Consider the following 14,794-nt stretch of genomic DNA (forward strand, 5'->3'; position numbering starts at 1 on the left):
TTTCCGCACCCGCAGTAATTTGCTTTTATGTTAAATGAAGTGCTTTGCAGAGAATTGGGGGATTTCACCTACTTGTGACGATAAAGATTATTATTATTATACCACTATACAATCCATAAGGCACAACATAAAAACATAAGAAATCGATGGTAGCTATGTTGTGGAGATGCCGGCGTTGGATTACGGTGAGCACAGTAAGAAGTCTTACAATACCAGGTTAAAGTCCAACAGGTTTGTTTCGAATCACTAGCTTTCGGAGCACTGCTCCTTCCTCAGGTGAATTAAGAAGGAGCAGTGCTCCAAAAGCTAGTGATTCGAAACAAATCTGTTGGACTTTATCCCCGTGTTGTGAGACATCTTACTGCAATAAGAAATAGAAGCAGCACGAGATCATACGGCCAGTTATGCCTGTTCTGGAAACCCCCCCCCCCCCCCCCCCCCCCACCATGTTCTAGATTCCCCAGCCAGGGCAAGCAACCTGACAGTGACAACGCTGTCAAGTTCCTTCAGAATCTTATAGTGTGTCAATGAGCATGGGCTGCTGCACCTGGTGGCCGGTTGAAGGCTGGTGTTAGGATTTGAATGGATAGTTTGCGTCTTAACTCACTTCTCTCCCAGGTGGAAGGGGAAAGGAATGGATTTTATTCAACTGCAAGGAAGGAAAGTAGGTTAGGGACATCTGAAATAGAAAAGCATTGTGAAAAGTGTGCTTTATTAAAGAATCAAATTGTTGAAACATACATAAAACAATGATAAAAGCAAAGTTGTGCAGATGCTGGAAATCTGAAATAGAAACAGGGAATGCTGGGAAAACCCAGCAGTCCGGCAGCAACTGTCAAGAGAGAAGCAGAGTTTCGTTTCGAGTCTGTATGACTTCTTAAGAGCTGACGAGTGGTAGAAATGTGATGGGTTTTATGCTGTTGAAGGGAGGGGGTGGGACAAATGGAGGAAAATAGAAGATCAGGGATAGGTTGCAGATCGGGGAAATTATTTGACAGATGTCATGGACACGACAAAGGGAGTGTTAATTATAGTGTTAAAGACCAAGGCAGGTGTTAATAGTGGCGTAAAAAGGTCAGATAGCGGAATGTATAAACAGCAGAACAAGGATCAGCACCTTCTGAAAACATAATATGAGAAAAAATTACAGACCGGCCATGGGGGAGGAGGAAGGGGCTGGAAAAAAATCAAAATGGAGGACAGAGTTCATGGTTTGAACTTGTTGAACTCAATGTTTAGTCACGAAGGCTGTAACGGTCCCAATCGGAAGATGAGGTACTGTTTCTTTGGTTTGCATTAATGATATTAAACGCACGGTGGCAACCAATTTGTCCCTTTTTGTAACAGGGATTATTTTACCGAACAGTTTTATCCACTTTAAGGATTTGCTTGAATTTGTTTTACCAAATCAACGTCCGTTTGTCAATATTATAAAGTGACAGTAAGAGAAGCTCTACATATTTTCTCTCCTGTGCAAGTTGATTAATGTGGCCCCAGAAGTATTTAATGTTTTTTTTATGCAGCCAAATCAAACAGGAATGATGAGTAATTGCAGACCTCTGTTACAGATGGAGATTATTTCACATTTACAAGACATGAGCCAATAGGGGTGTGTGGACAGATCATCCCTGTGAGTATTATTCATCAACAGTAGGTGTTTATGTTCTTAGAAATACCACAGACTACAACAGAAGAGCGATTTTTAATCTTATTGTTTGATCACCTCTGACTGAAGGGATAACTTGCAGCTGGCAATCCTTAAATAAAGACCAGCATATTGAACAGAAGGTGCAGCACACATTTCAAACAGTAAAAGAGGCTTAACTTATTTCTTTGGCTACATTCATAGTTAATTTACCGCGTGTATTAGTGAGAGAAAAACAGCATTGGAACTTCTGAATGATGCATCATGTTATACTTAACATACAAAATTTTGTAAATGTTCACAACCGATAGGTAGATAAAACGTGTGCACTTTATAATGTAGATTGTGAAGTGTCCCCTGATATACAGTGAAGGGTTCTGTTTAAACAATAAAGCTCAATCCCTTGAGGCGGATTCTTTCAGTTAGATTTCAGTATACCGGTGATGATCTATAAAATAAATTATTATATTTAGAAAGTAAGGGCGGTGACATTTGGTTGGCAGATTTTAAACTGGTGTAGTTGCGAGTAAATTAAACAGCAGCCCTGTGCTTTACATAGATGACTTTCAGATGTCGATTGAACTTTTGAGTGGGAAATAATTGTTGTATAAAATTGTTATCTATTTTGGGGCAACACGGTGGCGCAGTGGGTTAGCCCTGCTGCCTCATGGCCCCGAGGTCCCAGGTTCGATTCCGGCTCTGGGTCACTGTCCGTGTGGAGTTTGCACATTCTCCCCATGTTTGCGTGGGTTTCGCCCCCACAACCCAAAGATGTGCAGCGTAGGTGGATTGGCCATGCTAAATTGCCCCTTAATTGGGAAAGATGAATTGGGCACTCTAAATAAATTGTTATCTATTTTGATGCGACTGTACTTATAGGGGAGTGACTGGCACACAGTGTGATTTATATTTTTGTTTCATTTCATTTCATTTTCATAATGTAAGTAAAATAACTGATGTCCAGACACGCAAGAATTGTATCTTGTGTAAACAAGCTGCATGCGTAGAAGGAAAAACGTGCTTTTATATACAGCCTTTCACCACCATCCGACATCTCAAGGGAGTTAACAGCCAAAGTTCTGAGAGTAGCTACTGTTGCGATGTAGGAAATGTGGCGGCAAATTTGCACACAGCGAACTCCCCAAACAGCAATGTGATAATGATCGGAGAACCGTTTTTTATGATGTTGATTGTGGATAAATTTTGGCTAGGACATTGGTAGCTCCCCTGCTCTTTTTGAAACAGTACAGTGGGATCTTTCACATCCACTTCAGAGGGCAGGCAGATCTCCTGCTGTTAACCACAAGGTGGCACCTCTGACAGTGCAGAACTCCTTCTGTACTGCACTGGATTTTTGTGCTCAAGTACTGGAGTGGGGTTTGATTGGGCCAAGAACACAGACACAGCAAAAAACAATTAGTAGATCTTATATCTTGATCAAAGATGTCAATGAAGAGCAACTTCAAGCAATGAGCCACCTAACACCTCAGGTCACTGAGTTCCTTATCTATGTCGTTATGCTGGGAAAAGATCTAAGCAATTGCAGTGCACTTGCACACAGGAAGTGAGGTCACATCAGCAAAAGGGGCACGCAATCCCCAGGAAACTCTTGTTCATCTCTTAGCAGTCGGTTCAAAGGCTGATAGTTGGGGGGGGGGGGCGCTAGGGTTAGGCTGCCATTCGGCTGCAGGGGGGGCTCAAAACGGGAAAGAAAATGCATATTAAATGTTTGTCCCGTACCAGCCTCCCCGAACAGGCGCCAGAATGTGGTGACTAGGGGCTTTTCACAGTAACTTCATTTGAAGCCTACTTGTGACTATAAGCGATTTTCATGTTTTCATGTTTCATGTTCACTAATCACGCCAACTGGGATGTCAAGGTTTAAATCAGTAAACATCGTTTTCTGTCAAAGCTTCTAATTATATCTACAATCTAAAAGCGTTCGCAGTGTGTCTGGATTTTACCGTTGATCAGGATTTCTAAAAGCATAAACCAAACTGAAGTAAAATACACCATAAAATCATTCAATCTAGCTTCCCCCTCCCTCTCTGAGAAATCATGGAAATTGTGAAAAAAAATAAAAATGAAATTTGGTGAGAAGGAAAATATCAAATCAGTATAAACCTTGAAAATATGATCCTGAAGGACGTACAACACAAGGGAGCTGTTGCTTCTTCAAAACTGATGATCTACCAACTACTCGTGTTGGCAGATCAACACTAAAGCCCACTTGTTTGTCCATTATTTTTTTTTATTTTTTTCACTTATTGTCACGAGTAGGCTTCAATGAAGTTACTGTGAAAAGCCCCTAGTCACCACATTCCGGCGCCTGTCCAGGGAGGCTGGTACGGGAATCGAACCGTGCTGCTGACCTGCTTGGTCTGCTTTAAAAGCCAGCGATTTAGCTCAGTGAGCTAAACCAGCCCCATTGAATCCCTTTGTTTAGGTAATTAACACAGATTGTTAATAGCTGTGACCTGAACACTGATTCCTGTCCATCCCTCTGGTAACAACCCGGCCACTTGACAATTACCCCTTTATTCCTACTCCCCATTTTCTGTCCTTCAGCCAATTCTCCATCCATGCTAACCCCTAATGGCTTGAGTTCTCACCTTGTGTCTCAGGATTGCAACAGGTCACTCATGGAAGTACTAAAATAAATAGGTGAACGTCTGTTTTAAACTAGAGACAGAGGAACCGTCCTAAGATCCTGACAGATGTTGGTCATCAGTAGTGATCTACAGGCTTAAATATGGAAAGTTAGTTCAATGTGAATGCATCAATAGTGCGAGTAAATTCCTCCACAGAAACGTGCAAACAGCTTGTGAGCAGTTGGCTTTTTAATGAGTTCTGAAATTGTGTCACCTGAACGTGATTCATTTCCTCGCCCCCCCTTTTTAATTATCTTTCTGTCCTTCATCTACCTGCAGTGGAACTTTCCTCTCCTCATGTTTGCCTGGAAGATAGTCCCGGCCTTGTGCTGTGGAAACACAGTCGTCATCAAACCAGCAGAGCAAACGCCCCTGACTGCCCTCTACATGGGAGAACTCATCAAAGAGGTGTGTTCCTTTTATCTCGATATTTTTTGACTTTCAACGATGACGTAAGTGATGAGGTCTCTCAAAATCCCTGTTCGTTTCCAGGCAGTTTTCGTTTTAACTTGTTTTATCTCATCCTACTTTCACAGGTTGGGTTTCCTCCGGGCGTGGTCAACATTGTGCCTGGGTATGGCGTGACGGCTGGGGCAGCAATAGCCTCTCACATGGACATCGACAAAATCGCATTCACTGGATCAAATGAGGTAATCGACCTCCCAGAATTACTGTCAAAATCAGGGTTGTGCTGGCTTATATGCAATTTAGTAATAATAATATTAATAATAAATCATCATAGTTTATGCTGAGTTGTTAAGTAGCATTAGGTAATAGTACGAAATATAAAGAATCTGAATTTATTTATTTTAAATAAATTTAGGGCATTATTCTCCGCAAATGCGGAGAGTCGTAAAGGCTGCCGTGAAACCGGCCGTGTTTCACGGCAGCCTTCACGCCCATTCCCGGGACCCGATTCTCCCCCCCCCATCGGGGCTAGGAGCGGGACCCCGGGAATCACGGCGTCGCGGCCTTAACGACCGTCGTTAAGGCCGCGCGCCAAGATGACGCGCGGCCGGCTCCAACCCGCGCATACGCGGGTGACGTCATCACGCCATTGACGGAACCCGAGCATGCACGGTTCCGCATTTCTCCACCGTCGCCCGACAAGATGTGGCGGCTTGATCTTGTCGGGCGGCAGAGGGGAAACAGTGCGTCCCTTTTGGACGCAGGCCCAACGATCGGTGGGCACCGATTGCGGGCCTGTCCCCTCCCGAGCACAACGGTGGTGCTCCCGCCCCAAACGGGCCTCTGGATGCCCCAAACAGCGTAAAAAACGGCGAGCGGCGATTCGTGACGTGGGTCGGGCGTGGGGGGGGGGGGGGGGGGGGGGGGGGGAGAATAGCGGGAGGGCGTGAAAAATGTCGGGAGGCCCTCCTGCTATCCTCCAAACCAGCGTGGGCAGCGGAGAATCGCGCCCTTAGATGCAAAATTCTTTTTTTCCAATTAAGGGGCAATTTAGCGTGGCCAATTCACTTACCCGGCACAACTTTGGGTTGTGGGGGTGAGACCCACGCAGACACGGGGAGAATGTGTAAACTCCACACGGACCCGGTGCCCTGCGCCATGAGGCAGCAGTGCTAACTACTGCATCGCCGTGCTTTCCCAAAAAAGAACCTGCATTTGTGCAGTTCTGTCACATCCTCAGGGTTTTCAAATTACCTCATAGCCAATGAATTGAAGTATGTAAATATGGCAGCCAATTTGCATCTCAAACACATGCAATGAGATGGAGGACCAGCTCTGCTCTCTTTGTGATAGTGGTTGCTTCAGGGGTGAATGTTGGCACCTGAAAACCCACTGTCCTTCTACAAATACTGCTGAGGCATACTTTACATTGGGCAGACAGAGTTTAGGTTTAACATCTCATCTGGCAGCACGGTGGTGCAGTGGTTGGCACTGCTGCCTCACGGTGCCAAGGTCCCAGGTTCGATCCCGGCCCTGTGTCACTGTCTGGGTGGAGTTTGTACATTTTCCCCGTGTTTACGTGGGTTTCACCCCCACAACCCAAAAAGATGTGCTGGGTAGGTGCTTTGGCCCCACTAAATTGCCCCTTTACGGTAAAAAAATGAATTGGGTACTCTAAATGTATTTTTAAAAAATATCTCATCTGAGAGGCAGCTCATCTGTCAATGCGGCATTTCCTCTGTCAGGCACTGCATGAATCAAAATAATAATAATCTTTATTATTGTCACAAGTCGGCTCACATTATCACTGCAATGAAGTTACTGTGAAAAGCCCCAGGTTACCACATTTTCACGCCTGTTCGGGTACATGGAGGGAGAATTCAGAATGTCCAATTTACCTAACAGCACGTCTTTCGGGATTTGTGGGAGGAAACCGGAGCACCCGGAGGAAACCCACACAGACACGGGGAGAATGTGCAAACTGCGTACAGACAGTGACCCAAGCCGGGAATCGAACCTGGGACCCTGGCACTGTGAAGCAACAATGCTGACCATTGTGCTGGGTACTGTCACAGGAGCTTAAACTTGTGTCCTTCCTGACTTTGGAAATGAGTATGCCCTGGACTGGCCCAACATGATTCTGAACACAAAGAAAAATAAATAATTTTCTACATTATCGGGGTGATCGATTCTCCTCGGGATGCTCATGGCTCTTACTTCCAGGAGACCTCTGGATCACCCCGGAGGGTTGGCAACACAAGTGCCAATTGATGTTGGACATTGTGCAGTGAATGAACCCAAGTACATCATATGGAAAAGCCTTGAGCGCTGTCAAACCTTTTGTCCCACTCACTTGCCAAATAAAGGGAGGATCCCAGATCACTGGTGCCAGTTCCACACTCCTACTGTTGCGCAGAATGCTCACAATAGCACAGCTGCAGAAAGGGTAATGGACTGCAGGCCTTTTGAAAGTGTTCCTGCCACATCAGGAGTTCCGAGTCAGCACAGCTTCTCTGGGACCATCACAGATAGATCTGCACATGTTACAAATGCCAACAAACCTTCTGTTATTTCTTATGGGAGGATTACACTTATGTTGCGTCAATCGCAAGCGACATTAGGGGTTATATTGATTTTCTGGCTACTAGTTACCAAAGACCTGTCATTTATTTATTTTAAGCTAAAATGAACGATGCCGTTTTTAAAATCATTAATAATAAATTTATGGCAGGATTGGATCAGAACTTAGGTTTCTAGAAATGATGGTCTGAATGTTATCGCCGGACCCCAACCTTAGAGTGAACAGTGGTCCCGAGCCTTCACTTTTTAAATTTAAAAAATAAATAAATTTAGATTACCCAATTCATTTTTTCCAATTAAGGGGCAATTTAGCATGGCCAATCCACCTACCCTGCACATCTTTGGGTTGTGGGGGCGAAACCCACGCAAACACTGGGAGAATGTGCAAACTCCACACGGACAGTGACCAAGAGCCGGGATCGAACCTGGGACCTCGGCGCCGTGAGGCATCAGTGCTACTCACTGCGCCACCGTGCTGCCCCCCGAGCCTTCACTTAACATCACTGGCTCAGATCTGCTACCACAGGCAACCTCCTAATTTGCCACCTGTGGGCCTCAGCATCCAATCACGGATGGCTCCTAATGCTGCTGGTCCAATCAGAGGGCAGCTCTGAAACCTCGACAGTGCCATTGGGAGAGGTGGGCGCTACTGAGGCAGGCAGGAGGCCTTGGGAGCTGGGGTCAGGTAGTTTTCAAAGAAATGCAAAAATATTCAGTGTCCCGAGAGCAGAAACTCCGGCGGGGGGATAGTTGGGGCTGTGGCAGTTGCCTTCCTGCCCACTCTTGGGGCCACCAAGCCCCTCTCTGTGCAGGGTGGTCACATCTATTTAGCTCCCCACATGGCACGGAGCACTCCACAATGAGCAAAGTGTGACGGCCCTGTAAATTGTCCTCTAATTAGGTCTTTCTTATGCCAATGAGCAGCCCACTTCCATAGAGCAGACTGTTGATCCACATCTGGTCCCACCATTTGTAAGATGCCCGAGCGGAAGGGTCAGGTCGGTGGGGGGAGGGGGGGGGGCACTCTACAATTTTACCCTCACCCGCCTGCCAGCCTGCCTACCAGGGGCCAATAAAATCCTGGTAAATGTGTCATTGACTGTACCTCTTCCATCAATGCTAATCGTAATGCAGCTATATTCATCCTTTAGGGAGCTGGTTAACCAGTATTAACAGCTAACAGAATTTTAATGCAACAAGAGGGATTCAAGACCTTCCTCACCATTCTATGCTTAAACAGATCAGTGGACACTATGAGGAGACGCCCTCCAGCAGCAGCATGAAGCAGCACAAGTGGCAATTCTGTAACTCCTGAGAGCATTAGAGTGACTAGAATTGATAGAGATGCATTGAGATTAGTGACAGGCAGGCTCTCTGTACCATATCTAGTTCAACAGATAACTATGCAGAGCTCACCCTCCACCAGTGCTTCTAGCTCAGTTATTGATAATCAGGCTGGCAGACAACCAGCACAGAGAGGGTTACCACACACACAAGTGGGAACATATACACCGACTCGACTGCACAATGCAGCAGAATTTCAATATGTCTCCCAATCTGCTCTTCAATCATTGGGCTGGATTCTCCGGTGCCCCAGTGCATGTTTCTCAGCGGCGCTCCATTCGCTAGTGGCACGATTCTCTGTTCCCGCCGCTTGTCGATGGGATTTCCCATTGTAGCACCCCATGCCGCCGGGAAACCAATGGGTGGGGGTGCACTGCCGGCGGGTACAAGGAACCCCGGCAGCGGAGAATTCCGGCCTGTATCCCAGAAAAGCAAACATCATTTTCAAAACTGGCCAATTCTGTGACTGTCTGGGAGGTTGATGTATGGCAATTCTCAATGGCAGTGCATTGCAGCTGGTTGATTGTCATCGTGGGTCTTCTCCGAGCAAGAATCACATCTGATGCACATCTCTGCAGAGTCTGAGCTTCCTCATCCACGGTGCCCGGGGAACACACTCTGTAGCAGTAGATCTGATAAGCAGGTGGATCCGCAGCACCTTTCGCATTTCCAGCATTCCTTATTCTGACTCTCACCAGCGAAATAGGTGTGAATAAACACAGCATCGATACTCTCAGACAGAAACTGCTTTGTATTTTTGGAATAATGCTCCAACTTGCATTACTTCATTGAAATTACTAATGCCAGGTCTGACCTAGAATAAAATGCTGACTTTTCAACTTGAATGTACAGCTGTGGAATACTGAATGAGTTCATACTTAAATGATCTTCAACAAGGCCTCAACAAGCAAGGTAGAGACATTTTGGGAGGGATTCTCTCAGCCCAGGGCAAGGACCGGCAAGAATCGCGCCACGCCAGCCCGACGCCGGGACGCGGTTCTCCGCAGAACGGAGAATTGCCGCCATAGGTGCCGGCGTGGTTGGCACGGCGCTGGTCGGGGCCATTCTACCCGGCCCCCCCACCCCACTGAGTCCCGCCGGCACCGTTCACACCTGCTCTCAGCAGGCGGGACCTCGGCGTTGAAGGGTCCGGGAGAGGCCTGTGGGGGGGGGGGAACGGGAAGGGGAAGGGGGGAGGGGGGGGGGGAGGGAGGCCTGTGGGGGGGAGGGGGGGGAAGGGAAGGGGGGTCCTACCCCCGGGAAGGCCTCCGATGTGGCCAGGCCCGCAATCGAGACCCACCGATTGGTGGGCCAGCCTCTCTGGCTGGGGGCCACCTATCGTCCGCGCCAGCCCCTGTAGCCTGTCAGGGCCGGCGCGTTGAAGGGAGCCACTGCGCTTGCGCGGACTCCGCGGCGCCCAGTTCACGCCAGGATCAGCAGCTGGAGGGGTGTGGGTCGCTCCAGTGCCGTGCTGGCCCCCTGTACGGGCCAGAATTGCTCATCCTGAGGCCGTGTTGACGCCGCCGAGAAACGTGCCGGCGTTTCCGACGGCGTCAACACTTAGCCTCAGGATCATAGAATCCCGCACTTTGTTCCCACTCTCCTCGCGTTCACTAATCAATTTTTGGACACAGAATAGACATAGTGCAAAAGGGGGGGGGGTCCATGTCTGGGGAGATGGGACTTGAGATTGGGGGTCAGCCTGCATTGCGGAACAAAGAGCCAGAGGTTGTGGTGAGGGCATTTTAATGTTCCTCATACAAGTGGTACGATGCTGCTGTGGGCGCGATTCTCTGGCATCATTTCACTCCAGCGACAGTACAGCACGGCCGGTGAATAGCGGGAGAGGCCAAAAAGGAGAACCGCGCCAGGCACCAAACTGTTTGTGATGCAACTATGGGTGAAATCGGGATCCCGCGGTAAAGTGGCAGGAAATCAATTATCACCACTTAAGCTCTATTTCCATACAATTAACGGGAGCCACCCCATATCCAAAGGCCTCCTGCGATCCAGTGGCCTCCCCAACAAGTGGTCACCCTGGCGCTGATTAGTACTCTTTTTGCAAAAGGTGAACCTGGCGGATGGGCTGCTGTGGGGCGGGAGAGGGGTGTGGGGGGGGGGGGGGGGGGGGGGGGGGTCCATGTCTGGGGAGATGGCATTTGAGATTGGGGGTCAGCCTGCATCGCGGAACAAAGAGCCAGAGGTTGTGGTGAGGGCATTTTAATGTTCCTCATACAAGTGGTACGATGCTGCTGCCCCACTATCCCCCCTCCCCCCTTTCCCCCAATGCACCCCCCCGTGCACACCCCATTACTTACCCCCCCAACAACCCCTCCCCCCTCTCCCCCAATGCACCCCCCCAGTGCACACCCCATTACTTACCCCCCCAACAATCCCTCCCCCCCTCTCCCCAGTGTCATCTCAGTGATCCTCGATATGCTTGGCCTTCCTTGCTCTACCGCTGCGTCTCGGTGTGTCCCCACGATGCACATCAGAGGTGGAGGCAGCCAGCTGCTTAACGTGTCCCTTGGCCTTCGATGTCCCTGGTGGGTGTCCTCTGCGGGCTCTGGGGCCAGTTGGCCCTGGCGTACATGGCGGCAGCACATGCAGAGCTGTGTCACCCTTCTGGGTGCTGACTGCGAGACACGGCCTCATCAGAGTGTTGGCACCATCGCCAGTCCATAGGATGGGTCCAGGTTGCCACCCTACTCCCCATCCTCCCACTCAATATCCATTGGGTCCTGGGCTTCATCTCGGGATGCAGGGTCAGTTGGATTGAGCCCTGGCTGCCCCTGCATCATCTGGCTCTGCCAGACCTGGCTGCTCTCCATGGTCTGCACCATCGGCATTGCTCCTCAGTGATTGGGCCATGCGTCTCGGCAATGCCCCGCTGCGACTGGGACAAGCTCCGCAGCACCTTGGTCATTCCCATCTGACAGCGGGAAATGTCCCCCACTGCCTCATTAAGGTCAGCCTGATACTGGGTTACGTCCCCCAGTGAGTCAGACAGTCTGCCAAGACCTTTAGCCATGGCCGTCACCAACTGAGCCACACCTTGAACACCACCACTAATGCTGCTGACATCATGCACCAGCCTCTCCACTGGTCGCCACCCTAGCAGTGTTGGCCTCAGTGCCACACATTGCCGGCGACACCTCCTGTACCTGTAGCCTCTGGTACTCGTCCAATCGGCTATGGACCTGCTGGAGTGTCACCCTCCGAATGTCCCGGCCGCACCTTATCATCTGCAGCAGCTTTGGATAAACCTGTTCCAGTCACCTGGTCACACTTCCCGAGCTGTCAGCCGCTGCCACTTCATCCCAAGTGGCAATAGCTGCCCTTTGGCTCACCCTCCGGGACCCTCGGAGGACCAGGAGATTCCTCCTGGCCTCCACTGCCTCTTGGAGCCTCCCCAGGTCCGCGTCTCCAAATCTTGGGGCTGGTCGTCTCGGCTCCATGGCTGCGAGCTGTGTGGGGATGGCTGTGCAGGTGCTGTTTTTTCCTCATTCTTCTTTAAAGATAAATTTAGAGTACCCAATTCTTTTGTCCAATTAAGGGGCAATTTAGCGTGGCCAATCCACCTACAGTGCACATCGCTGGGCTGTGGGGGTGAGACCCACACAGACATGGGGAGAATATGCAAACTCCACACGGACAGTGACCCAGAGCCGGGATCAAACCCGGGTCTGCGGCGCCATGAGGCAGCAGTGCTAACCACTGTGCCACCGTGCCGGCCACTGGCGAGCCTTCATTGGCAGTGTGAAGTCCGTAGGGCCTCGTTAAGTAGACCAATTAACATTGTGTTGCATTGCCGGACTCGCCAGGCTGAGGTCTGGGAAGCACGTGGCAGTTCCCGCAGCTACCATACTTAGAAATCTTTCCGGAGAATCGCGCCCATTGTGTGCACGGTTTTCAAGAGTAACGCACCTCGTCATGCTCAGCCCAGCAAATCCCTCCTCTCCAGATAATTATCCAATTCTCTTTTGAAAGTCACAATTGTATCCTCCTCCCCCACACTCCAAAGCAGTGCCTTCCAGATCCTAACCATTTACTGAGAAAAACGCTATTTCAATCATGTCACCATTGCTTCTTTTGCCAATTGGGATCTCCTGATTCTCCATCTGTAGACACTTAAAGAGACACTGAACATGGAGGAATAGCACCAACATCACTTTTTTACCCAGGTCAACGTGTAGCAAACACAAGGAAAATTGCTTTGGTTGTTCCGGAATGGCACGCATCATGGCAGCTCAGGGACTGTCAGCGTCTGCAATGGGATGTTTAAAGGAATCTTGTGGTGACCCTCCCAATTCCAAGGTTCAAACACAGTGCAGGCAAAAAGTTGTACAAAGCGAATGTTGAGCCCTGAACCTCAATAATTGGCCAGATGAAAAGAAGGGTCAGTTTAAAAGACACCAAAAATGGAAATTCAGACGTAAAATCCTGGGGCATATTTTCTCCTTCAACATGCATGAAGAGCGCTCTGTGCAAAGATCCACATCGAAGAAAGACAGAGTTGCATTTATTTCCGTGAACCCGGACCTCTCAAAGTGCTTTACAGCCAACGCAGTAATAGTTGAAGTGTGGTCACTGTTGTAATGTAGAAAACACGACAACCAATTTGTGGAAAGCAAGATCCCACACACAGCAATGTGATAATGACCTGTTTTAAGACCAAAAGACATAGGAGCAAAATTAGGCCATTCGGCCTATCGAATATGTTCCCCATACGATCATGGATGATATGTTTCTCAACCCCATTCTCCTGCCTTCTCCCCATAACCCTTGATCCACTTATTAATCAACAACCTATCTATCTCTGTCTTAAAGACACCCAGTGCAAGATTCTCCGGCCCAGCCCGCCCGGCGACCTGAGAATCCCGCCTGAGGTCAATGGACTTTTCCATGGTCCGCGTCCCGCCTGTGGCGATCTTGTGATGGGCGGGTGGAAGAATCCAGCAGTGATCTGGCCTCCATAGCCTTCTGCAGCAAAGAGTTCCAGAGATTCACCACCCTCTGGCTAACGAGATTACTCCTCATCTCAGTTTTAAAGCATCGTCCCTCCAGTCTGAGGCTGTGCCCTTGGGTTCCAGTTTTTTGTGATGTTAATTTGGGAACAAACATTGGGCAGAGCACGAGGTATATCTATCCTGCTTTTCTTCAAAACACTACATGGGCATCATTTTCCAGTTCGCCATTGACGGGTTTGCATATAGCATGTCACATAAAATTCATCAGGTGGCCTTCCCACCGAACCTCTACCTGTACAAAGCAGGGGACTGGAGTTGCCGATGAGGCATGGAACAACCCATTTGTCCTCACCCCAATTACTGGCTCTCTTTCTATTGAGCCTCAATTTTGAGTCTGCCGGAAGGAGTTCAGGGGCTGGGGGAAGCCTGGCTGGTCACTCAGCTTGGGTCTCTGGCTCCCACAAGGTCTGCCCTCCAAGGTTACTCACTCCCCTTCTGGCCTCTCCATCAAGTCTCCTCCCCACCATCCCCAGGCCTCATCTTCGCTCCCTGTTGTGAGAACCCTCGTACTTACCTGGTTCAGTACCCGGTGACTTTGAATCTGGGGCTGCTTGTGCTCCCAGTCCTGGCTATTGCTGTCACTGGGGCGGCTGGGACTGCAGAGCTGCTGGTCAATCAGATTGGATCTTTGGATGGTTAAATGACTGTGGGGTAGCCATGATCAGCAAGGATGTGTTCCCCGCTGACTGTTCAGGTAGCCAGATGGGAAACACCACCTCCTGATCTTTTAAACCCACGTGAGCAAACAGATGGGATCTTGTTTTAATGACCCAACCAGTGGGCAGGACATCCAACAACGCAACTGTCGAGAGTAATGCACTGGAATTCAGCCTTGATTTCTGTGCTCAAACCCTGGAGTGCGACTTGAACATATATGGGCAGCACGGTAGCACACGTGGCTAGCACTGTGTCTTGACAGCGCCAGGGTCCCAGGTTCGATTCCCCGTTGGGTCACTGTCTGTGCGGAGTCTGCACGTTCTCCCCGTGTGTGCGTGGGTTTCCTCCGGGTGCTCCGGTTTCCTCCCACAGTCCAAAGACGTGCCGGTTAGGTGGATTGGACATACTAAATTGCCCTTAGTGACCAAAAAAGACTAGGAGGGGTTATTGGGTTATGGGGATAGGGTGGAAGTGAGGGC

At 49.2% G+C, this 14,794-nt stretch overlaps 1 protein-coding gene across 1 annotated transcript in view; it reads left to right on the plus strand.

Annotated features, from left to right (window-relative positions):
- Positions 1-14,794, plus strand: part of aldh1a2 (aldehyde dehydrogenase 1 family, member A2) — a 96,348-nt gene that overhangs the window by 49,475 nt on the left and 32,079 nt on the right. Inside the window, exons 5-7 of the mRNA XM_038813431.1 lie at positions 1,569-1,630; positions 4,576-4,704; positions 4,833-4,946. Coding sequence (XP_038669359.1) covers positions 1,569-1,630; positions 4,576-4,704; positions 4,833-4,946 — 305 coding nt within the window. The remainder of the gene's footprint in view (positions 1-1,568; positions 1,631-4,575; positions 4,705-4,832; positions 4,947-14,794) is intronic.

The sequence above is a fragment of the Scyliorhinus canicula genome, chromosome 12 (genome assembly GCF_902713615.1).
Source record: "Scyliorhinus canicula chromosome 12, sScyCan1.1, whole genome shotgun sequence".
Taxonomy (NCBI): domain Eukaryota; kingdom Metazoa; phylum Chordata; class Chondrichthyes; order Carcharhiniformes; family Scyliorhinidae; genus Scyliorhinus; species Scyliorhinus canicula.